Source organism: Pteropus alecto, unplaced genomic scaffold (genome assembly GCF_000325575.1).
Source record: "Pteropus alecto unplaced genomic scaffold, ASM32557v1 scaffold146, whole genome shotgun sequence".
Classification (NCBI taxonomy): domain Eukaryota; kingdom Metazoa; phylum Chordata; class Mammalia; order Chiroptera; family Pteropodidae; genus Pteropus; species Pteropus alecto.
In genome coordinates, this window is record NW_006442107.1 from 20,982,754 (window position 1) to 21,008,642 (window position 25,889).

The 25,889-nt window shown below is 40.6% G+C and overlaps 1 protein-coding gene and 1 pseudogene across 1 annotated transcript in view; one reads left to right on the forward strand and one right to left on the reverse strand.

Moving 5' to 3' along the window:
• The window catches only part of KCTD1 (potassium channel tetramerization domain containing 1), an 86,897-nt gene that overhangs the window by 765 nt on the left and 60,243 nt on the right, over nucleotides 1-25,889 (forward strand). The window contains exon 2 of the mRNA XM_015595648.2: nucleotides 7-1,332. Within this exon, the coding sequence (XP_015451134.1) occupies nucleotides 7-1,332 (1,326 nt within the window). The remainder of the gene's footprint in view (nucleotides 1-6; nucleotides 1,333-25,889) is intronic.
• LOC112469400 lies at nucleotides 22,745-22,863 on the reverse strand (annotated as a pseudogene).

The window sequence follows — 25,889 nt, forward strand, 5'->3', positions numbered from 1 at the left end:
CTGCAGCGCCCCGAGCGGGCCCGGCTGAGCGAGAACACCCGGCTGGCCACCCGCTACGCCGTGCGCATCTTCCGGGAGTACCTGAGCGAGAAGGCGCAGAGCCCAGACTTCGAAACCATGGACAAGGGGGCGCTGTGTCGCGTGCTGCGCTCTTTTTACGCCGAGGCCCGCTCCAAGAGCGGCCAGCTCTACAGCAAGTCCTCGCTCATCAGCATCCGCAGCTCCCTCAACCGCTACCTCAACGAGCCCCCGTACTGCCGCACGCTCGACCTCACCAAGGACCCCGAGCTGCGCAGCGCCAACCTGACGCTGGCCGCGGTCATTCGCAAGCTCGAGGAGCAGGGCGCAGGACCCGTGGTGCAGAAGCAAGCCATCACGCGCGCTGACCTGCGCAAGCTCTACACCTCCAGCGTCTTCAGCACCAACACGCCCTTCGGGCTGCTCAACAAGGTCTGGTTCGAGACCTGCATGTACTTCTGCACGCGCGGCCGCGAGAACCAGCGCGAGCTGGAGGAGGACTCTTTTGGACTGGCCATGGACGAGGACGGCCGCAAGTTCGTCTACTTTAAGTCCCTTGGGCCCTACCACAAGTCGCGCTCGTCGTCGTGGAGTAAGAAGCGCGCTGAGAGCAGCGACGAGGAGAACTTGCCCCGCATGTACGAGACAGGCACCGAGTTCTGCCCCTATGCCAGTTTCGTCAAGTATTTGTCGAAGCGCAACCCCCTCTGCAAGGCGTTCTTCCAGCGGCCCCGAGACCACTGCAGCGAGGGCGATGTGACCTGGTACGAGAACAAAGCCATCGGCAAGAACTTACTGGGCACCAGGATGCAGATGCTCTCCAAGGCGGCCAAGCTTTCCAAGACGTACACCAACCACTGCATCGGCGCCGTCTCTATCGCCACACTTAACAGCATCGCGGGCATCGGCACCAAACTAGGCTCGCCCGCCCCGCAGGGCTGCTATGCCGAGGCTCTCAACGGGGCGGCCCGCCACCACTCCCACCACCCCCCTACACATCCATCCCACCACCACCGCCCCCAGCCGCCCTCGCTGGGGAACACCTACATCCTCCCCAAAGACAGCCAGATCGGGCCCGACGTGAAATCCGAGGCTGCGCCCAAGCGCGCCCTGTACGAGTCGGTGTTCGGGTCAGGGGAAATCTGCGGCCCCTCTTCCCCCAAAAGACTTTGTATCCGCCCCTCGGAGCCTGTGGATGCGGTGGTGGTGGTTTCCGTGAAACACGACCCCCTGCCTCTTCTTCCAGAAGCCAATGGGCACAGAAGCACCAATTCTCCCACAGTAGTTTCACCTGCTATTGTTTCCCCCACCCAGGTAACCAAGCTAAAAACTCTATGCATGAAATGTTTCTGTGGTATCACTTCGGGACTAACGTGTGCTAATGCAGGTCTGGGTTGGGGGGAAGTTTGAAAAAGTAGCAAATATACTGAATCAGATTCGATTTCACCCTTTGAAGCTTAACTCTTGCTTTTCGGGAAAGTTTACACCTTCCCTTAAAAGATATGAGAGGGCAAGCGCCCTAACAATCACTGCTGCGCAGTGACTCTAATCCTTCAAAGTTCGGAGAACAAAAGGGTTAGCTCAAGCCCTCGCAGCCTCGCTCTTTGAATGCATGAGTTTTATAAGGCAGAGTGCAGTAATACCGTACATATAAAGGAAGCATTTACTTCAAATGTATTTGAAAAAAGTAACCATAAAATACCCTATTACATATTCACCATAACTTATGAAGTTAAAAGAACAGTTATAAATTATTAAAAAGAAAACATGCCAATCGCATTTCCTATACGGGGGCGAGTAGAGAGACTGGCAGTTGAGTGCCAGTAGCTTGCACTTGAATGAAAAGTGACGTTTGGATTATAGTTTCCATAACTAAAGTCAGTTGTTAATGTTATTACTAAATGGAAAGGTTATCTGCCCTACCAGCCAGGCCCTGAATTGGAACATGCCCTCTGGTGCCCAGCACTGAGGGCATTAAACATTGCTGTCTTTCCAAGCTCACCATCTAGGTGGCAGATAAGACTTATGAATATAGATAATTAAGACACTGCAAGGGAGTGTGACAAAAACACCGAAGTAAGAGTGGTAGCCCAGAAGCTGAGCCATCTTGGGCAAATCAATTCACCTTTCTGGACTTCAGTGTCCTCATCAAAGATAAAGTAACTTTTAACATTAAAACATTCTAAGCAGTACCAAATTCTAGGTCGAGGCTGAGGGCTTAAGTGGCTGCTTCTTGTCTTATGATTTTTCCTAGAAGAATATGTTTGTATTATTAAAATTATATCCATCTCTCAGATACTCTTCTCTAGGAGCCAGAAACCAGAGGTCTATGGGGACTGTGCCCTATTCTGCAGGCAGGAGTAGCCACTGGAGGTTTCACAAATGTGACCTCCCTGCCATCAAGCAGAAGTAGGAATTTTGACTAAGTCTGGAGGTGTAGTTTAGGCCCTTCAAGAAACAGATGTCAGGTACCTCTGTGCTTTTTCCAAAGTGGAAATTCCAGTTCTGGACAAACTGACACATTCAAACCTTTACCAGCTAATCAGCAAGCCTCAAGGCCAACTGAGAAAGGCACTGTGAACTATAATATAAACACCAAAGTTCTCTAAAATACACAAGACCTGTAGGCTATGTGTCTTTCTTTCTATACTTCTAGTGTGTGTAGTACATTTCTGACAGACCAAGAGATTGTTTTAGGGAGTTTTAAGGATGGAGAGGAGAACTTTTTCTGTTTGGAGAATTCGGGTTTGGTTTTTCTTTGAAAGCAAAATAAATGTTCACATTCTTCTGCTGAAGTCAAACCCTTAAAATGTCTGTTTAGAATAGCATCTGATTAAGAATTAAAAGCCTAAGAGTTTATTAAAATGTGTACTTTGGAATAATAATGAAACAGTTTGTCTACTGGCATGTGTCTGCTGGTTTCTTGACACCAGTGTCCTATAGAATCATGGCTTAAAATCCATAAAAGGTGGGGGGAGGGTTGTTTAATTGGTTTTGTTTTGTTCTAGGGAATACAGTCCCTCTGTCACAGTCTTGTTTTAACTGAGTGAGATAAATCAGTTCTATACACCTGAATGCCGATTCTTTTATTTTTCTTGAATTGTCAGTTAGCTCCCAAATTAAATACAGATTCAAGTGTCCACATGTTAAGTATATTATTATTAGGGCTCTTGAACATTATCTCAACTAAGTCCCCTGTAGTTAAAATACTGCAAAAAGTTGTTCTCTTTCCCCATATTTTATAGTCAGCTTTTCACATATATTAGAGTAAAAAAAATTTTTTATCAGCATTAAGAAAGTTATGGGAACTCTAGTAACTCCTGTTCAATTCACTTTATGAAGTTTGAGTATTCTAAGTATGAAACAAATGTTTAAGTAGAAAGCTGATATTAAACTTTTTCTTCCTGTATTTATTAAAATCACTGTAACAGTTAAGGTCCAGGGCATTTCCTGGGGATTAATGACTGGCTAGGGTTACTGGCACAAGGCATTACTTTAGGTTGTCCACTATAGCTGGCCATTAATCCCCAGGAAATGCCATGTGTACTTTAAGTTTCAGTTATTATTACTTAATTATAAACATAGGCTGACTAACCTTAATACTGACTGGACCTCATCAAATGATGTGGCACTGAATTCCACTGTTGACTTTATTATTCTAGACTTCTTGATAACGTAGTCACGCCTTGATGCTCTAAGTCTCTTCTAACAGTGCAAGTTTCTCAAGAAATGGAGAGCCTGTTACTTTAAATGCATTGACTCTTTTTACTTCTTGAGGATGTTAGTGTGTCATTTATGGGACTGGTTGAAAAATTAATTCACTTAAGGATGGAATTTGTGATTTTTACTCATGCGTAGTACCTGGCTTTTTGTTTTGAGGGGGCGGGGTGGTGGTGGTTGTGATGTTTGCTTTAACTTATTCACTGTTTAATTCTCTCAAATAGCTGTGTTCAAAGTACAGGGTAGTTTTAGTTCCCCTTTTCCCCATGTTGCTGTTGTGATCTAAGATGATCCAGTTATTGGTGCAACTTCCTAGCTCCAACGTGGAAATAATTTTAGAAGGTTTAGTGGGCCTGTCTTACTTCTGCATAGCTGGGCTCTTTGCATGAAAATACAGCATTTTTCATGCCTCAGAGAACAGTACTTCAGCTTAGCTGGATGACAGAGATTTGTAACTTTAGTCTTTAGCATTTACACACATAAAAAGAATACTAATGGGAGTTTAGATTTTGTTCTTTTAAGTTTTTATATACAGTGCCTTTCTCCAGTACCAAACAGAAGTGTGAAAATTAGCTCCCTAAAATGCACATAGAAACATTCATAAGCTTGTGACAAAGTTGCAAGTAAATTATACTTCCTTGACCCTACCCAGATTATTTCCAGAAAGACTTTTAAGGAATTCTGTAAGTAGGAAATCTATTAGTTGAAAGATTCTGGAGTCAGTGGTGCACATCGACTGTTTGTATTTTATTTGTCTTCACTGGAGACTCAGAGTTGGTCCTTACATTTTCCAAGCTGAAAATTGGAGCAGCCTCCCCATAGGGTACACGCAGTAGTTCATGACCTTGCTTTTGAGAACTCAGACGCTGATAGCACTGAGAAGACAGTTTTCATTCAGATTCAGGTGCTGCAGTGTGGGAAGAGAGAAGGAATATTCAGTCTATTTACTTAATAGAAAAGAAAACATGCATTTTGTGTATTATTTAAATAATCACCAGTCTTATTTTGCATTTGGAGATAGGAGGGATATCTTTTTCTACTTAAAGATGGATACAGACTTCTATAAATGTGAAAGGAGTAGTGTGTTTAGCAGTTATAACAATTTTAAGAGAACTTTTTTTTTTTTTTTTTGCAGTGGTTATCCGAAGCTGTTATGATTAACTACTTTGTTTAAAACAGATAATTTTAATGTTAGTTTGTGGCTACATTTCTTTTGCTGTTGCAGGAATGTTTGCTCTCCTTCGTGGAAAGTTCAAATTGATAGAGAACTAAATGTCATTAACATTAAGTATGTAACTTTTCATTCATTCAGAAAACAATTACTGAGCACCTACTAATTTGGTTCTTGCACTAGGAATCTCTATAATCTATTTTCCACTTGGAAAGTAATCTCATTGGCAAGATTTTGGCCTCCTTGAATATTAGAATGATATCAGAATAAAGAAAGTTCAAAGATAATGCACTCAATGTTTTGCAACAGTCATTTGGGAAAGAAATCTGTACTCTTACTCTTGCATATTATACTGCAGTCAGTACTAGAGTGTATTATTTTAAATAGATATAAACTCGTGTGTTGGCTTATTATCTACTAAATCTAATCTGGGAAATAGGAAAAAGTATTTGTCACCAAAGAGAAAGTGGATCTCATTTGTCTAAAACTTAAATCTTTGTGTCTTTCCTAAAAAATGTCACCTAAAAGGCCATCCTCTTGTCATCGCATATAGATTTCAAGCAAAAAGAGCCCCTTCGTCTAACAAGACTGCTAGTCGTATGTGAGACTACTTAGGCAGATTCTCACCTTGGCTAGGCCAGTCAAAGCTCCACTTTAATTAATAAAAAGGTCAGTTTCATCCTATGTAACAGCAGAGTAACATGAAATAAAATTACATTTTATAACCCCCCCCCCCACATAATGTTCAATTTCAAGTTATCTTTTTGTATCTTAACTGCCATTTCAAAAGGAAAATCGATACAGGAGTTGCTGTGTTGTTACTTATGTTGAAAATATTAGGACCAAATGTATAAACTAGTAATCTGTGGGTCTGTCATAGGCTCAGACTTTTATTTCTAGGGCCTATTTTACTTCTCTTGATTGATCATTCATTGCATTATACCATTTAGGATGCCTTTGTAAAGAGTTTGTTGGAGAATTAAATAGGGAATAGGGGAGTGCAGATTTATTGGTCCTTTCAGAAAGGATATTGATTGACCTTGATAAACTAAAATGAAAGAAAACATAACTTTAGGATTTGAATCATTGTGCTGATAAGCCTTTTAATTTAACACTATGATCTTTTAAAGATGCTGCATTCAATTCAACCATTGTTACCTGAGCCTCTTTCTGCCTGTTAAGTGCTGTCAAGAGGAACAGGAGTCAGTCCTTGCCCTCAGTAGGGGTTTGCAGAGGACAGGCAAGGTCATGGACATCAAGCTGAAGTGATTCTCTGCTTGATACATGAACATCACAGTAGGAATAGATGAACTTTGAAAGTTTTAAGCTCTATAAAGTTTTAGGCTCTGTGGTTTTTCAGATTTATAGAAGTTTCTCTTTGCCTGCTATTCTCCTTTGAGAGAAGGATGGGCTCTGAACGATGTCAAGTCTTTTTAATGGAGAATGAGCTTCTAGTCTGTATGGTCTAAAAATGAGTGTATAGGGCTCTGGGCTGACATTAACCCCACTCATGAGCTTGTGTTATCTCACACGCATGGCTTTAAACTGAACACAGATCACAATATGTCCCCTAGTACTACTATAGGAGGCCCAGCTTAATTAGATGTGCTTTAAGTTTTCAGTAATTCTCCATATCCTTCTGTTCAGCACTTCCTTTACTCAGACTTCCTTCCTTTCAGCTTATATTTTAATAACTTGATAGAACATTTTCTTTCTCCTTAAAAAAGATCCATTTATATATGACAGCAAACTTTCAGTAGTGACTGATATATTTTTATTCATATCCTATCCTAAACTTTGTACAAGTCTTGGGTAACAGAATCTTCAAACATAACGGAAGTAGGAGATACCTTACAGTATCGTAACTCCAGAGTGTCTGAGCTTTAATTGGAGTTTTCATCATAGCAGTTTGCTCTCAGGCTGCTCTGGGAACCCCAGTGGGAACTTCCTTTTTCTGGAAACCCTCTACATTCTGAGGTTTTTGACTTGTGTTTAATTGCAAACAGTTCAACTCCTGCTGGCTCTCCTGGCAGTAAGCTGGGTTATTTTTAATATGTGGGGTACAAGGAAGTCTCAAAGTGTGTTCCTCACACTGAAGCAGCGGTATGGGGATGGTGAAGTTCTCATGTCCATTTATATAACCCTGGAAAACTGAAGGAACTTGGGGAGACCTTGAAGGAGAGGATGGGGACATGCTCCATTAGTCCCACATCACCAGACCATTCTCTGCCTCTCACCCTTTTAGCCCCATCTCCACCCACATATAGCATTTGAAAATCATCTTTACCATACAAATCTTTCCTGGGTGTATCTAGACTCTTTCACACCTTGAATTACTGCTTTCCCCTGATCACCTGGCAGCGAACACTGGTGTTTTGATTCAGTCTGTGAGGAAGGAGGTAAAAATGTCCTTACCTGACAGGGCTGACAGATTTAAGAAAGCATTAGGTGCTAGGCTCCTGGGGGGGGAAAAAGGAGAGGAATTTGGAAGAAAATGCTGATAAATGACAAAGATAAATGTCATTTCCTTTGTGAGTAATTCGGTTACCAAATTAGACTGTCAAGACTAGTTTGGCAGATTGTAATCATCTTTTTCTAGTTTTACTCTCTGTTCCCTGTCCAGGTTAACCCAGTTTAATCAGATGTCCCACTGTTTAATCTCCATTCTTCTCCTCTTAACACAAGAAAAAGGGAACTATTAATTATAGCACTGTTTCTCATTTGGGCGCTTTCTACCACATGCCAGGGACCAAGCTAGTAAGTACACTATATATATTCTCATTTAATAGTTGTAGATATCGCTACTCCTCTGTTTAGACAAAATATTCAAGGATAATCTGTTCATATAGATAAACACAAAAGTTTGATCCATGAGAAAAATCCTCTTTTGGTATTGTAGTCTGAGATAAGTGTTTAGGATGAGTTTCCTGAGCTTGTGGCTAAGTTCTGATACCTACACTTATTATAGTCTTTGCCATGTAGCTTTTAAGGAACATAACTTAGCAGTGTGAACTATTTCACCATTCCTAGCTTCCTAGCTCTTCTGAGTCAGTGAGTGGACAGCTGGACCAGATCCCGGCAGGAGTGGTTGAAGGTAGTGTTAAAGCCATGAGGCTCTCATTTCGGTGGGCTGTAATCTCTAGAGATAAACATGATTCCCTTCTTGCAAAGCTTTCATGTCAGCTGTCCCATCCTCTCACAGATTCTGTAGTTATGAAGTGGACTGTAATCATTAATAATAACCAAAATGTTCTGGGGCCTTTAAAGTGGTCCTCCTACTGGCAGCCTTTGCATCACTTGGGAGCTTTTTGGAAAAGTAGACTCTCGCCAGTCTGTCTCCCTGAACCAGCACCTGCATTTTAACAAGATTCCCAGGCAATTTATGTGCACAAAACATCTTGAGCAGTGGTCCGCGTGGTCTCTAATCCTCACACTGCCCTTCAAGGAGTTATGGTTGTTATGTCCATTTTACAAAGGAGGAAACTAAGGTTAACAGGTGCTGGTCGACTAACTCGCTTAAGTAACTGTGTTGGGATTTTAATCAGGCCTGTCTGATTCCAGTCTCCACTTTTAAATCCATGGTCTGTTGATTCCAAAATTTTTATCAGCTGTTCAAATAAATGAATACAGTAAAGAGAAGATGATACAACATTAGATTCAAATCACTACCTTAGGTGCTTTCCTAGGAGAGCACTATAAGAAGAAAGAACTTGTTAAAACAGGAAAAGAAACACACACACATACACACACACACACACACATACACACACACACACACGAATATTACCAGCATGCAATGCTTCCATTTACCTTGTGTGGTTCCCAGCCTTTGCTGGGTCTGAGGACCCTAACAGTCTTTTGAGAAGCCCTGGGCCAAATTTCAGTTTTGCCCAGAACCGCCTTGTGCTTCATTTTTCTCATCAGTCTGATGGGAACAGTGGTTATACTTCATAGGTGGGGTCTGTGATCCTCAGCATTAAATGAATTGCTATGTGAAAGTGTTGAAAACATTTTCTAACATTTTATTATCTTAGCACAGAATATTTTACATTTGATCTGATGATAAAGTCCTAGTCTCATTCTTTGAGTGTGCTCTTAAAAATATCCTATCCAGGTGCTGTGCAGGGCCTCCCTGCTGTTTCTTCTTCTGAGGTATCCATGACTTAGTTCAGTAGCCCTTCCTCGGGTCTCCTAGTAGATAGGAAATCTCCAGAGGCCTCTTACACCCTCCTCCCTTATCCCTGTCACCTCAGAAAGCCCATCCATGTGGATGTTTACCCCAAAGCCTGTTTTTTCTTTTTTTCTTTTAAGTCTTGTGTATGCTGTGGCCCTTCCACACCTGCTTCTAGGTTTGTTCTGCAGACCCTTCCCATTTCTCTTTATAGAGCCTTAGAAAATCTCAAGTGCTGAAGAAAGGGAATGGGGGAGCTCTGATGGCCATAATTGCTGCCCAAACTCCAGGGGCTTCGTGAAAGCTGACTTAGAATGAAGTCAACAGCTTTTCACAAAAGATTAAGTTTTATCTGGAATGGTTTGGGATTAAGGGAGCGGTCATAATACTGGGATTCTTAAAACATGACGATCATTATAGCAATAACTTTCATACATTCTAATTTCAGTACTCTAGAAGTAGAGCCTATATTTGGCTAGATCCTATCTTGTGGTATTTTTATTTCCCTGTTGCATAATTGGGCTATAATTTTCTAATATTTCTATCTTTGAGGATGTATAAATCAATAGAAGTTCCACTTAAAGTTGATGTGTACTAATGTATGTTTGGAATAGACTGCAGAATCAGAGTAGCCGGCTGGTGTTTTGATGCAACATTGCTGATCCGTTAACCTCTTGTGATTTGTTTTTCGTTTGACAAGGCGCTGTTATAAAATAAAAGTGGTTATATGACGATGCAGGATTTATTATCTCTAATTTAGTTTGCCCTTCAAATATTTATAGGATTCGACTACCTCAGTCCTTGTAGGATAAGTTCATGGGCTTTTAGAATTTTATTAATTTTATTAATTGATAATAACTTTAATTCTATAAATTTTATTAAGCCAGCTTATTTGGAATGTAATTTTCTATGTTGTGACATTCTTTCTGACACAACTACACATAAATCGATTTTCAGTATTCCATCTTGAAAAAATATTTCATTGTTTTTTACTCCAGGAAAAAAAAAAAGAATTGCGGAATATTTATTTTTCAGTCAGTTGAGATAGCAATTTAAAAACATGCTGCTGCAGAAACACAAAGACCTAAAAAAAAGGATAACGGGAATATTAGAAAACTGATTATGCTGGCTTCATTTTCTTTTCCTTTCAACATGGTGTTTATTCACATGTTAATTTTTTATAATAACAGTAGAATATTCATAGTACTGGTGATTTCACTGTTCTCAGAATTATTTTACAAGGGGAGGGGGAGTGATAAAGTTCCAGGCATGTTTCTCAAGTTTTGGTTTTTTTTTTTTTAACTTCTGAAGAGAAACATGGAATCATAGATTCTATCCCCAGCATTTTAACTACTATCTCGAGTGATGTATTCACCTCTTGGGATTTGAATAATCTAAGGAGAATGCTATACAGAAAAACTCTGAATATAGGATTCATTTATAACAGCATTTATTGAGCACTTACTGTATACCAGGATGGGAAGTGGAGGTAAGGAATAACTTAGAAATAGTCCAGAGATGCACTGGAGCAGTTACGTGGGAATACCTAGGGCAAGTCAGAAAGAGGACTGTTGGAGAGGGAGCAAGTCTCATGGCTTGATCTAATGACTGCTCACAAGTAAACCCTGGAGAGTAAACAGTGCATATTACTACCTAAGAAATGGGACCGAAGTTGGCTCAACCAAATTGAAAGACTAAACATTTAAACCTTAAAAGTGTGTTAGGAGAATGTGAAAACTTGGAAAAATAAAACATTACTTTGTCCAAAATTTGAGCCTTTCCTTTGCACTCACATTGAGACCTTTGGAAAAGTCGTAGCACACTACTGTTATCGGTGTTCCAGCTATAGGTAGGCTGCCACGTCTTGCTACATCTCAACCCTTCTAAATGTTCGCTGTGTTGTTAATCCACATATTCGATGATTGAGTATTGTGCAGTAACCCAAAGAAATTCCGAACTGGTACTGTGCCACAGTTTACATTTTAATCGTAGCTCTTATGATTACTGAAAGATTGGCTCCTTTGGTACCCAGCATTATTTCTTTCACATCTCGGGTCTGTGAGAACATACTGTGAATAATCAGTTACTAAGGTACTTGTGAATAGTGCTTTACAGTTTGCAAAGGGCTTTCCCATATGTGATTTTGTGCTAAGGAAGCTCTGTAGGGTATTTCCTAGTGTCAGGTACTGGCATAGATAGACGGTGGGGACACATATACAAGTCTCATCCTTGTAGACTCACAGTCTCGTGGGGGAGGTAGACCAGCAACCTGGAGAATACACCGTGATTATGGGGTGGGTCCTGTGATACTCTATACATCTATACACAGTATGAGTAAGCTGAGGGGGGAGGGTAGGAACTGTGATTATATCCATCCTGCAGATGAGAAAAGCTGACCCTCAAAGGTTAAGAAATTCTCAGGTTTACCTCACTACCGAGGAGCACAGTTAAAGTTCCAGTTCCAACTCCAGGTCTAGCCCTTCTTATACAGTGGTACTTTTTTTAGCTGTAATTTGTAGCTAAAATTATAAAATCTGTGTAGTTAGGCATTAAAGAAAAAGAAAAAAAGACACTGGTTTTTGTGCTCTTTTCATTTCAGGAAAATAAAAGGGAATATTCTAGATTAGAATGACACAGGCTGGCCCAGTCTTCCAAATGTCAGCACATGCTCAAGACGTCAGTAGCTGACAGTTATAGTAATTTGAGGATCTTTTCTTAATATAAAGTCGAGCTCCCCATGGAGCCCGTTGTGCAGTGGCCGGGTGCTGACCAGTTCCTCCTAGTTGGGTCTGACGCGCACCGGGAGCAGGCGGGTCTCTGCGGTTTTCTGTCTGCGCCCTGTTTGGCAATTGAAGACTTGCTCCCCAAGGCCCTCAGTCTTTTCCACTTCACTCAGAGCACTTAATTAAAAGAAAAGTGAATACAGTTCTGATGTAGTTATGACTAGTAAAAAGAACCAATAAAAATGACTATAAAGCGCCTGACAAATAGAAAATGTTTAATAATACTAAGATGCTTTGTGGGGCAAAGCTTTACCCCTTGGCACAGGATGACAGGCCTTCCTGCGGAGGCTTTTCCCTGGATGCTGCTCTTGGCAGACAGTTCTTGGCCAGCCTGAACAGGCAAGTGAAACGGATTCTGTCGTCCTGGGGTCACCTGACTTCTTATTGCAAGCACATCCTTGGGAAGTGACAATCAAAGACATGTAGTTAACCCAAGGGTTAAAGGACACTTTGGTGATACGGGAACAACTTACAAAACTCAGAAAAGACACAGTAGGAAAAAAAAGGAAAAGGGGAGGTAAGTAGCTAAGGTACCTCCAGTCTCAATGGGAAGTTTGGAGCAAAACCAATATTCTCTATCAGTTCTAACTAGACTTTTAACTAAAGGATAAACCAAGTTAAAGTTACGTGAATAATTAACCTAAATGGCCTTGGGCAAGTTACTTAATTTCTCATTTATTAAATGAGGATAGTAGGACTGCTACTGTTGTGACTAGTAAAACCCATAGTAAGCGCTCAATAACTGATAATGTTTTTTAAAAAAATTTCTGTTGGTTAGAGATTATTGACAGGCTAAAGAAAAAGTGGAGGGATTATATACATTTTACAGCTGATCTTCAATATTTTCTTTTAAAGCTAAGGCAAGGAATCCCCAAAATTCACAGAACATTTATAAACACAGGTGAAAGAATGGAAATATGTAAAGAAACCAGATGAAGAACCCACGTCTATGGTAATAAAATAACAGTAATCAAAAAGTAAATTTAAAGAACTGTAAAGTTTAGAGAAGATGTATATTAAATTCTTGGTATATCCCTGTTTGAGCCAGTGTGTAACTCACTAAAATATAAAAATAGTTAAATCAAGCTTTTATTTGCTCCTTAGTTATATCATGAAGAGGACAGTTTATATAAAATATTTAAAGGATCAGTTTCAGACTAACAGATTAAGCAGATTTTAAACAGAAAAAAAAACATTAAAATGACATACAGGTATCAACAGCATAAATCATTGTTCAATAAAATTATGTATCATTAAAAAATAGGCAATTTGATTTTTCCTAATTATAAACAATTTATAGAAATCAATCTCTTTATAATTTTCATTAGAATGTTGTGATGCTAGTAAATCATATTCTAAATTTGTTTGAATTAACAAATATCTTAATTGGATAGAATATACAACTAGGATCTTTTTTAAACTTCTACCATTAAAAGCAATACATATGACCAGATAATAAATAGCAGGGTCTTTTTTTTTTTTTTTAAATAATAGTTTTAAAAACATTCTACTGGCCACTTTACAACCAGAAAAGTTCTCATCCAGATACAATAAAGAATATGAAACTTTCTGGCAATGTATTGCATAGAACAGTGGCACTCTTTGTGTTAAAGTGCTAATTTGAGAGAGAGAATGTCATTCTCTTAACTCTCTTTTCCTACTTGACAAATAAAATACTTGCTCAACTTACATAAATTTTAAAATAATTCACATTTTAGTTTTAGTTTATACCAACTTGTTTAGAAATTAAGTCAGTAAATATCTGCATCATGAAATATGAATTGTAATTAGTTATTAGCCTTCAATGCATTGCTTGGTATCAGGGTTACACCTCATTCCTGAAGAATTCCTCCCCATGATTATTACAATCACTAGCATATATATTGTTAGAAAGGGAGAGAATTCCTCTCTTTTACTTTTCTTTAGTTGTTATGGCCAGACAAGTAATAAAGTGATAAAATTAATACAAGATTAGATTTAACAGGAGAAAAAAACATTTAATATGTGTGCACGGAGGAGTCAAAATATGTTGCTCAAATCATAAGGCTCAAGGGATTGAACCAGGTACCTTTTAAAACTTTTTAGACAAATTTGTGAGAAATTGACAGGACAAAGAAAGCGCTCGTTAGAAAGGAATCTAAGCAAGGTTTGGGGATCTGTTAGGAATTTAAACGAAGTAGTAAATTAGAAAAGTGGCAAGAAGATCTGATTACACAGACTTTTTGGTTCTGAGTTGTTTAACAATAAGGAATGTCTTCCAGGTGCAGGGTGGACACCTGTCACATGGGTGATTTATTTCCTGTATTCAAGGAAACAAGGGTAAAGGTGCCCTTCTGGCATAGGCCACTTGGTCAAGTAACTTGAATTCAAAATAATCAGTATGCCACTGTGGGATATTTTGGGGTAGCTTACTATGGGCCCTAGCAATGTGTAATATGTAACTGTAAATCTTCAGTGTAAATAATTCCATCTAATCCTCATAACAGTCTTGTTGGCTATCGAGATTCAGTAGCCTGCCCCAGGAAGTACAGTTGGTGAATGGCAAACCCGGGACGGACTATATCCCAGGTCTCGCACTTGTCCATTCATTCAGCCAATCTTTACTGAGCACCTACTATGTGCTAGTTAGTCGTCTGTTGACCCAGTAAAGAACGTCTCATTTCTCGTGGATTTGACATTCAAACAGAAGTGATAGACATTAAAACTAACAAAACTAGCACTAATATAGACCGAACTGACAGGGTGGCTCCTCCCTCCTCCTCATGTGCCATCTCCTTCCCCAACACTGGAGTCCCACCCATAAAGAACCAGGTAACATACACCTTGTGCTAACAAGATCACAGGTGAGGCTTTGCGTGAGCCCAGAGCAGACTGAGCTGTGACTGGTCTCCCCACTCTTCCAGATAAAGGTGTTCATTTTTGCATGAACCACATCACACTTACAGTTACCTTGATTAAAATATTAGTGGAAGGAGAAGTAAACTGTATAGAATGGGTGTTAACAGAGTTCCTTTCTTAAGAACTCAGAGCGAATAACATATCTGACCACCTCAACTTGATAGTGGGGGTGAGGAAATGGAAGCCCAGAGGGACTGAGTAGCAGACTCTGGTCCAGAGTCTTGATCCTGATTCATAGGCTCAGCATGTCTTTCCTGGTCAACAAAGCCCCCTCCCCTCATTTGCTAGGTTTTGTGTAACCTTTACAATGAGATTGCTCTAGTCTATTCAGTTGATTCTAATCCTGGGCAGGAGTGGCTAAGGGACTGAGGTCTCTTTTCTCTTGGGTACACACTTCCCCAAACAGCCTTGCTGAATAGTTAGGTCAGAAGATGCACGCTTTTCTCTCCTCTCCTGCTCCTGTGAAAGAAAGTAGCTAAGGTATTATTGATGGAATCAAGAGAAAATATTAACATAGAGCCGTACTTGTTTGTGATGCTAAAGAATCCTGGGATTAGCATTTGAGAATGAGGGATCAGCTAGTATGGCTGCTGGCTAAATAGTGCTAAACTGTATCCTAGCCTCACTGAGGGATGGTTAATCAGGCTAACTCACATAAACCAATTTACGAGAAGCCCTTCTCAGTAAGACAGCTATTACTGGAATACCTGGTCTGGTGACCTTTAGAATCCTTTCTGCCCTAAGAACCTATGATTCTATCTGGGCAAAAAAGGTCTGCAAATCAAATTTTTACAAATTAGTTATTTGTAAATTAAATACACTGAGAGAAATTCTGTTTTAGGGTCGTTGTCTGTCCTTGATATGATATCGTGTCAGGTCGTTTAAAATTAAACATACCTTGCTGTATACTTACAGTGTCTGTTGCCATTTCTGGTTGTGATTGATATGTTTTAAGGATGTGTGTGTGTGTGTGTGTGTGTGTGTGTGTAATTTTTACAGTACTTAATATGATATATAAGGTAATGTGTCTGGCTTAATGTATTTTAACCTGTAATTGATTTAGGGTAATTTTATCTTTTCGCTATATGCAGAGTAGCCCTTCAAAAACTAATAGTCGAATATTTTTTTCAGAGTGAGAGTTAACATTTTCATGAGTTTCATTCATCCTACCCTTCATATGGGCTTATTCCTGGGACATTGCCTGTTTTGCTCACCGTTCTGTTCCCAGTGCCTGGCACAGCAGTTGACACATTTTAGGTGCTCAAAAGTATTTGTAGAAATAAATACAAATATTTTATAATAACATCTTAGGGTTAATTTATAATCTTTACCCTCCTAGCCCTGAGCAGGGAAGGATCTAAATATTTTACCCTCATTTGAAAAAAATGAAAATTAATTCTTTAGCTCTGAAGATTAGAAATAAAATGCTCCTCAAAAGCACATAAGAAAAAGAATACATCTTTCTCTAAATATTTGTCACACACCTACTGTGTGCCTGGCATTGTGCTATGCTCTGAAGAGTCAGATTAAGACAGTGCCCCTGAAGATTGAGGCAAGTTTTCTACTGAGTCTGTTCCAAATTTAATTTGTTCTCTTCTGTCAATTTCTTAGTACACAGAGGGAATCACATATACCCAAATAAATCACCAGCCTCATTAAATGTGGTGATGGTAGCAGTGTTGTCCTAGTAGAGGTGAGGTCCTAGTTGTCAAGGTGTGTCATCTATGGATGAAGGAGGGGCAGGACTAAGATGGATTTGCCCTTAGATCACCAAACCTGGACTTCAGCCTCTTCTGTGCTTCATGGCTGGACCAGTATTCTCTACCTCAAGCCTTCTCCGATTTTCTTTCCTTTCTCCTTTATCTATATCCCTCATTTCTCCTGGCTTTCCCTGGCTTAACCTTGAACCCCATAACAACTAAGAGAAACCCTTTTATGAAGTTATGCATTTGATTTTACAGAATCATCCAATATATAATATTTGCTCAAATTATAGAGTCGACAGTACACAATTGAGAATTTCATAGAAGTCAGTATTGTAGCTTGGGTTTATAGGAGTCTGTGTCTGTCTGTCCAACTGTCTACCTTGTGTTTTTATAGTTGGTATTTGGCCTCTTCTCACTCATGTCAATTTATTACTTTTAGGATATATACCATATTAAGAAATACCAATGACTGCTGTCACTAATCTCATTTTACTTTTACAAGATTTGATGGTGGACACCAGACATCTTTTTGATTGTTCATAGCTATGGAAAATAAAATCAGTACTCTCACAGTTGTTTAATACCATTTAGGAATTTATTCTGTTCTGATTTAGGCATAACCTCCTTGGGTTACATTTTCTTTTAAATAACTGGTCTATTCTTCTTGATTTTTATCCTCCTTTGGTCTTTTATCCTGTTTTCACTTCCAGAAAGTGTAGAGAGAACAGAGAAAGGAAGGATTATGATCTGAGAGATATGGTAGACAGAGGGAAGTGCATGAGTGAAAAAGCCCAGAGACAGAAAAAACCATGGAACATTCCAGAATATTCCAGAGCAGAAAGGAAGTCTGTGGGCTTTTTGTGCATAGAGAGTGATGGGGAAGTGGTGATAGAGAAAGCTGAAGGAAGCGTTTGATAAAGGCCTATGGTGTCTAGGCCATGTTAAAAGGTTTCAAACCTCATCTTATAGTCTAGACAATTTTGGAAGACTTTTAGCAGAGAAGGACGGAATGCAGCTTGCTTTTTTTAAAATAAGTTTTCTTCAGTTGAGATGGGGACCATGGGTTGATCGCATAGGAACCAGAGCAAAGGTGGAAGTTATAGTTGGTAGTAGTGGGAGAAGTAGAAGATGGTTCCGAGATGTTTGGGGAGTAGAATCCATAGGACATGGATGTTGGTGTTGCGGGGGTGGAAGGTGTTCGGGCAGTGGACAAAGCAAATGCTGGTGCTGCTTATTGAAGCGGGCCCCTGCGGGAGGAGCACTGGGGAGATGGGGCGAGTTCTGCCTTAGAGATGTTGAATTTGGAACTTCACCAGTTTGTAGATGATAATCGAAGCTACTCAGGGTGGACTATTTTGCTTAGAATGAAATCATAGTGGGAGAATAGGCCTCCCAAGAAACTTGCATAGAGCCACAACAGGGGCCAGAGGGGAAGGAGGGGACTCGTGTGGTACAGTGTACCCGGAGCCAAGGGAGTGGTCGATTGTGTTAATGTAGCCGAGACTTCAGGTCAGATGAGGCCTCGGTGTATGTCCTCTGGCTTCTCTACAGGGAAGCCTTAAGTCATTTTTGCCAGGCAGTTTTGTGGGGGTGATGGGCAGTGCATAGAAGTCATGCTAGGGTGAGTGAGTTGAGGGAGCAATGAGTGGTGATGAAAGAGAATAGCCATCAGAAAGGGAGGGGGCTTCTTTCAGGTTTGAGTGTCCCAGAGAGGGAGCAGGAGAGCAGGAGCCAGGGGTAGGTGGGGGACAGAGAAGAGGCTGGGGGGGATTTTGTGTATTTTTAAGATGAGGGAGACCTGGGCATGTTTACATGCTTGTGGGAGGGAGTCAATAGATGATAAGGACAGATGGAGTGACTGGCTTTGGTTGTTTTATTAATACTTTATTTACTTTTCTAAAACCACAGAAGGTAAAGACTGACTCAGGTTAGATGGCACTGCAGCCTCAACTCCCTGGGGCGGGATCTTCAGAGAGTCCCCTCCTCTGACTGCTGCCCACCCTGCTCCCTGGAGAATCCGAATCTTTAGTGCTACGAGATCTTGCCTCCCATTTAAAAGGTTAAAAGGTGGTCCTCATCTCAATCCTCCCCATTTACAAGGAGAATGTGAACATTCTTTGTATTTGGAAAGAGTCAGTGACAAGGCAGAGAATCAAGTTCAAGGTAGCAGCCCATTTTATTGAAAGAAAAGCTAGATAAAATAGGAACACTGTCAGAAAATGTTTCTCAGAACAGGGAGAGAACGGATGAGTTGCATTCTGTGCCACGAACATGCTAGATCTTGAGTTTCTTGGAATTCTGATAGGCTCTTGTTAGAATCACTTTAACTGATTTTAAGCATTGTGCATATGTGCAGAGAGAGGATTTCTAGACTTCCGTCTGAACTGGGCCTGAGTGAGGTAGATGCTCATAAGGGAAAAAGATAGGTTTCTATATGCTGTTCTTTTCTGGAAAAAAAAAATTATTGTGACTTGCAACAAATGTAATTTTTTTAATTCATTTTTTTTCTTAATCAATAAATTTTATTTTTTTTGGAGCACTTTTAGGTTCACAGCAAATTTGAGTGGAAAATTTAGAGAGTGCCCGTATGTCCCCTGTCCCCAAATAGGTACACCCTCTCCCTACTATCTGCATTCCCATGATAGAGGTACATTGTTACGTTGAATGAACCTACACTGACACCTCCTTAGCACCCAAAGTCCGTTGTATACATTAGGGTTCATTCTCGGTGGTATACATTCCATGGGTTTTGGCAAAAGTACAGTGATATGTATCTACCATTGTAGTATCATTCAGAGTAGTTTCACGAACCTAATATTCCTCTCTGCTCCCTCTATTCATCTCTCCCTTGTATTTCTTTGTTATTTGTAGTAATACTCTTCTATGTAAACAAAAGTTTTCAGTCTCTCCTTTCTGAAGATCTTGATAGAACCTTAATAATAGAATCTTTGTTTTGGTTTGAGTACTTTTGTACCCCAAAAAAGTCAGTCACTGACCACTGACCTGGAATAATGACTTTTTAACGTTTTTTAAAGCTCTTTGCAGTGAACATTTCACCAGAAGCTTTTTTCCCCCCTACCTTTTAGGTGATGGAAAAAGCAGAGAGACCCTCTCTTGACCTTGGCCTCCAGCTGAGTATGTGTTATGGGCCTCTCCTGTGTATTGCAGAGTAGATTTTTGTTCCTAAAGGGCCAAAGAGAAAACACTGTGTCTTCTCACAGGTACTGACAACAGTGTTCAAAGAAAAAGGTAGGTTGGCGATGAAAGGGTTAAAGTACTAGGGTTTAGGGCTCTGCTATTTACTCATTGCTACTTCGTGCAGAAAATATGTTGCATTAAAGCTTGGAGAAACTGGTTAACTATAAATTCTGAGGTTCGAAAGTTGTCGGGAAATGTGCAAGGCGAACTGCACCGAAACACCAGTTCTTCAGGGCAGCCCCCTTTCCCCACCCCCATTAAGCTCCTTTATCCACACAGTGTTCTTATTACTGAGTCTTCACCCAGCTCTGCTCCAGCATCCCTCTGGACGCTGTGGAGGAGACAGGAGCAACACAGGAGTCATGTCTCCAATGTCACTGTGCACCACTGTCATGACTTTTGCTCTTTCTCATTTTGCCAGTATTTGTGTGTACCTAGTGGCTTTCTGTTGCCTGTTTTAGACTCATCCTGAGACAGTAGCCAGGGAATCACAGGTTTGATGTGCTGGTTATGTTTTCTAATACTTACTGAAACACACTTCTTATAACTATTTAGAAACAAGAAAATAGTCATTTGCATAACCCCTGAAATAACTGTGTCTCCGCTGTTTGGGAATGCCCATCCAGACCACAGCCTCATGGAAGGAACCCCCAGGTGTCCTGAAGGTCATGAACTGAGGCTAGGAGGTTCCTCATGTGTGTAAGAGGCTCTCTCCCTCCTCCGGGTGCTAGAAATGTCAAGAAAGGGCTGCTTCCTTGCTGGTCTCTTCTCTCATTCAACTCACAGTTTAATGGATCCTTGGGTGATTGTTTTCCATCCAGAAGAGAATACTGTTAATGACTGGCCCTTTTCCTTTAGGACTATGAGCTGAAGGCCCCTGCCCTGAGGAACAGGGTTTAGAGATATCGAAATAATTTCCACATCTCTCAACTATTGTTTAATAAACGCCTACCACAGGTGCTATAGTAGGTGTGTGTAGGCTCTGGAAATAGCAGCGATCCACCAAACCAGCTAGGGCCCTGCCCTCTCGGAGCTTATTTTCTAGGAGGTGTGAGATGGACAAAAAGAGGTAACAGTGAGAAAACATGATATAGTAGTAAGTGTTCTATAGAAAATGGAAACGAGGGGACATGACAGGTGGTTATGGGAGAGTGGGGCTGCTGAGATGGGGCCTTGGGGAAAGGAATCTCAGAGGCATAAAGGGACCTGCCCTGGGAAGAACATTCAAAACAGAGCAAACAGCTTATGCAAAAATTTTAGAAAGTCTTTGCGAAATACCGAGTTAGTTCAATCTAACCATGGGATGAAAAGGAAGAGAATGAGGTGCAATAGTGTGTTGGACATCACTGGAGGTGATGGGGAGTTATGAATACTGGCTTACACAGAGCAATTGTGTTACAGAAGTCAGCCCGCAAATAAGCAGATTGCAAAGTGGACCAGAGCACATGTGTCGTTGCATTTTCGTGTGAGACCTGAGGCAGGTTACATAATCTAAACACAGTTGACTTATGAGGTAGCCATACTAGCAGCCCTGCCTCGTGGGGGTGGAGGAGGAGGGTATCTGCACCACCCTTAGCACCAAGCCTGGCACACTGAAGCACACAGTGAAGGTTAGCTGGCAGTCTCTTCCTCTTAACCTGGAAGGCCTTCTGGAAAGCCCTTCCTGGTAGAGAGAGTTGCACGTGAGAAATAAGCCAAGATTGTGAAAGTTGGTGTTTGGATAATAATGTTCTTTGCCAGACTCATCAAAGGAAGGCTCTGAAGACTGGTGGCTGGGATTGGCCAGGTTTTCTAGGAGAGATTTTTTTTGGAGAAATGATCTCTTGATATTCAGCATTCTTTCCAGAGGATCTTTTGGGTGGAGTTCATCCAGGCAGTACATATAAACAGTGAGATCAAGGCGTTTTGTTAGAGGAGGAATAAAAGTTGTTGCTCTAACAAATAACTCCAGAAGAGCGCATGTGGTTTTGTACCTGTAGGTTTTTTTAAAATATAAAAATATTTTATAATTTAACACAGTACATGTTAACATTTAACACAAATAATCTTACTTCCTACTTCTGACTCCCAGCTCCCCATTTTCCTCCCTAGAGACAACCACTTGTACATTTTCTTAGGAATTCTTATGGATTCAGATATTTAACATGCATATTCAAATGTATTACATGTATCCCATACGATTTTTGAAAGGTAGAGCTTTCTTAAAAGTGTGTGTGCATGGCAGGTGCTCAAACATTTGGAAAGGCTAGGACGACATAGGAAGAAGGTGGAATCATGTCATGGGGATATTGATTCCTGAGCATGTGTGAACTTGAGGGCTCATAAATAATACAAATGATTACCAAGGGAAAAATAAAAATCATATGTGCAGTTAAATGGAGCTAATTCTATCTGCAAAGACAATGTTTTAGAAATACAACAGGACCTAGAATGTTTTCGTTTTTTATACTCTAAGGGAATCTTTGGTATCTTTTTTTCCTCTCTCATCAAAGCCTGAAAATAATGAGGGAAGCCTGTGGGTGTCTTCACCGTGGCACCCTCAGCAGGCAAATGTGGATGAGTAAGGGTGGACGTGGTCTGGGCGTTTTCCTCAGTGACAAGCAGACTCCACTGCTGGACAGCAGGCAGTTTGCACAGGTGAGGTCCAGCGTCCTAATCCAGTTGTCGGGGTGAGTGTTCACCTCAAAGCAGGCTCCTAGGTGCATCTCCTACATAGGGCAGCAGCAGGACACCCGGGGTGGGGGACCAGGCAGTAAGGGGCCTCAGGGCGTTTGCATTAGAAGCCACAGAGGTAATAGTTGAGACGCTCCCAAGTTAACACCTCCCTACCCCAGACCTTTGTGTCCAGTGCCATTCCTGAAGCCCTCCAATTGTGTTTGGTCAAGGTGTTCCTGGACTGCAGAGTCCAGACTATTCTCTGCTTGGAGCCACACGTGTCTTAGCTGGGTTTTCTAGTGAGGGCGCTCAGATCCCAGATGGCACCAGCCAGAGCTCGACCACCTAAACCTTAATCCTAATTCCACAAATTGTGTTTTCCAATCTGTTGGAAGCTTTTCTTTTCTTTATTGTTATTTTTTAAAGCCTACAGCACCTAGTAGTCCTAGGTGGGTTCCCATCCAAGTACTAACCAGGCCTGACCCTGCTTAGCTTTCGAGATCAGACGAGATGGGGCACGTTCAGGGTGGCATGGCTGTAGACAAGGAAGCTTTTCTTATGTGAGCAAAGAAGAGTAAGTAGTTCGTTAAGGGAGCCTCCCCAACACTTTTTCTAAACTCAAAAACTGTTAAATAGTAAAATTTTCACAAAACCACACAAGGCTTACCATGGGTTTACAGTTTTTTCGATTTTGATATCATGTATATTAACTAATTTCTCTTGCAACAACCCTTTGAAATAGTATGCATCGATTATTATGCACATTTCATAGATGCAGAAATGGAGTCTTGTAATAGTCAATTTCCATGGCAAGTTCAAAGAGAAAATAAGTCATTGTGCACAGTTGACTTTTCCCAAAGTAAATGAGGGGAACACTGGTCCTATAGTAATAGGCATCTATAAACATAGGGTTCCTGGGTCTGGTAAGTTTGGGGGACAATGCCATCATCTTGGGAACCCTGTATAAAAAAACCTGTTTAATTCTGTTTCCTAAATTAGCTTGCCATCTTCCCCATCTGGTAATATCTATCAGTACTTCTTATAATATTTTGGAAAACACAAGTCTGCAACATCACCAGGAAAAATATAATTTTTACTAACTTTAAAAAATGTATCTTTATAAAAGTTAATTGGTACTATTTAAAATAATTTTAACTCTAATAATTTTATCTCTAATAATTTAGAAGCTACAAAAGTTACCCACATGGCCGTCAGCCACCAATACCTTAGAATTCATGGAGCAGCATACGGACGCCATGGGAGATGCTTGAAATCTACTGTAGGGCTCATCTTCTTACTGGCTTTGTGACTTGGCCAACTTACTTAACTTCTGTCAGCCTCAGTTTATCTGGAAATGGTTTTATATTAATCTTACTTTATGGTTATTGTAGAGATTAAATGAGTTGACTCAAGTAAAGCACTTGCCACAGTCCCTGGTGTATAGTAAATGCTCAGAAAATCTAACCTTTATTATTCATGGGCTCCAAGCAGGTTTGCTGTTCAGCAGAGTCTGGTGGATTCTTGTCTCTGGGATAGATGCCATCTAGATTTGATTACACTTGAGAAAATTGCAGTTGGTTAAAGTGTCCAATCCTAATGTAACCAGAAAAAAAAATGCACCCTATTATATTAGTTTCTCAGGGTTGCCATAACAACATACCACAGACCAAGTCCCACTGTCTTAAACAGCTTAAACCACAGACATTTATTGTTTCACAGCTACAGAGGACAGAAGTCAAGGTGTCGGCAGCGTTGGTTCCTTCTGAGAGCTGTGAGGGTGAATCTATTCCAGGCTTCTCTTCTAGCTTCTGGTGGTTTGCTGGCAATCTTTGGCATTCTTTGGCTTGTAGTCACATCACCCTGATCTCTGCCTTCACATTCATGTGTCGTTCTCCCTGTGTGCCTGTCTGTGTCCAAGTTTCCCCTCTTTCTAAGGGGAAACCAGTCATATCTGAATAGGGGCCACCCTACTCCAGTATGACCTCATCTTAATCACATCTGCAAGGACCCTATTTCCAAATAAGGCCGCATTCTGAAGTACTGGGGGTTAGGACTTTAACATATGAATATTTGGGGGACACAGTTCAACCCACATAGCAATGTAGTAGGTCAATCCCAATAAGAGAATGCAAGAGACAAGAGATTTGGTTAAACATCCAATTGGGAAATTTTGTGCTTGCTTTTTTTTTTTTCCTTAGAACTTTTTTTTCAATCACCTTTATGCAAAAAAATGCATCCATTTTAAGTGTGTAGTTCAGTGAATTTTGACAAATGTATATACCTATGTAACCATCACTCCAATCAAGATATAGGTCAGTTCCATCCTAAAAGTTTTCTCCTGTCCCTCTCCAGTCAGCTCCTCCCTCTGCGTCCCAGCCCCTAGACGATCACCGGGCTTCCTCCTGCCACTGTAGCTGAGTTGTGGTTGTACCTTTTCTGGCATGTCACATAAATGAAATTGTAATTTTTTATACATATATATTCTTTGCTAGCTTTTTTTTTTTTTTTTTTTGCCTCTGTCTGCTTTTAAAGTGAACCATTAATCCACAGGAATCTCGTAAAGTTTTTAGTAAGAAAAACCCAGAATAGAATTCTATAGCTAGATGGAGCATAATTTTATAGATTATTTAAAATATATATTATTTCCTCACTATGCCTGTGGTCCTATATTAGACACCTAATACCCTCATTAATTTCTCAGATCAGCCTTGTGAAGCAAATATATTTTCCGCATGTTTAAAAGAGGCAGTTTTTTAGGGCATTTTTTTTTTTGTCTTTGATTACTACTATCTGGAAAATGGGCTTAATTGAAGAAAGTTGAATGTTTGCTAAGATTAGAGCTTCATAATATTGGAATGCGCCTGTAATGGCATTTTTAGTGAAATGTCACAAGGTCATCATAAAGACTAAATGAGATCATGCATGTCAAGTGTTGAGTATAGTTAGTGCTCAGCACACAATGAGAGCCTTCATAATGCTACTTGTCATTACTGTTATTAGTGGACTCAGTGGCTGTCAGAGCTGGAGCCCCTCTGTGAAAATCTAGGCCGGAGCTCTTCACCCTTCAGAGACCTGGACAGTCCACCTTCTTCCAGAGAGAGGAGGGCCTGGCAGAGGGCGGTGGTCCTCTCCTGCTCCCTAACCTCCTCCCTCAGCAGCATGCCTTTTTATGCTTTTCATCTGCTACTAAGTTATAAGCTTTTCCTGAAAAGAAAAGATTCCACATGAACACATGTAAGCATCCCCTGGAGGAGGTCTTCCTTTCTCATTCTTTGACAGGATGAGGTGTAGTGACTTCAGGTACCCGGCATGTACAGGAGCACTCGAACCCAGCTCTTCAGACTTCTAGCCTTTAGGAGATTAAAACAGAGGAGATGCCAGTCCAACATGGAGATGTTCTTGTGTCATCCAGTTCAAAGCAGGGACTGTTCTTCCCCACCTCAGTATTTCTAGTGCCAGCCAGGCTGAAGTAAACATTTTTAGGCATAAGTTGAAAGTTGATCATTTTACAACTTCTTATTTAGGACATAGTAAACATTATAGAACCAAACTATGGAACTGGCGAGCAC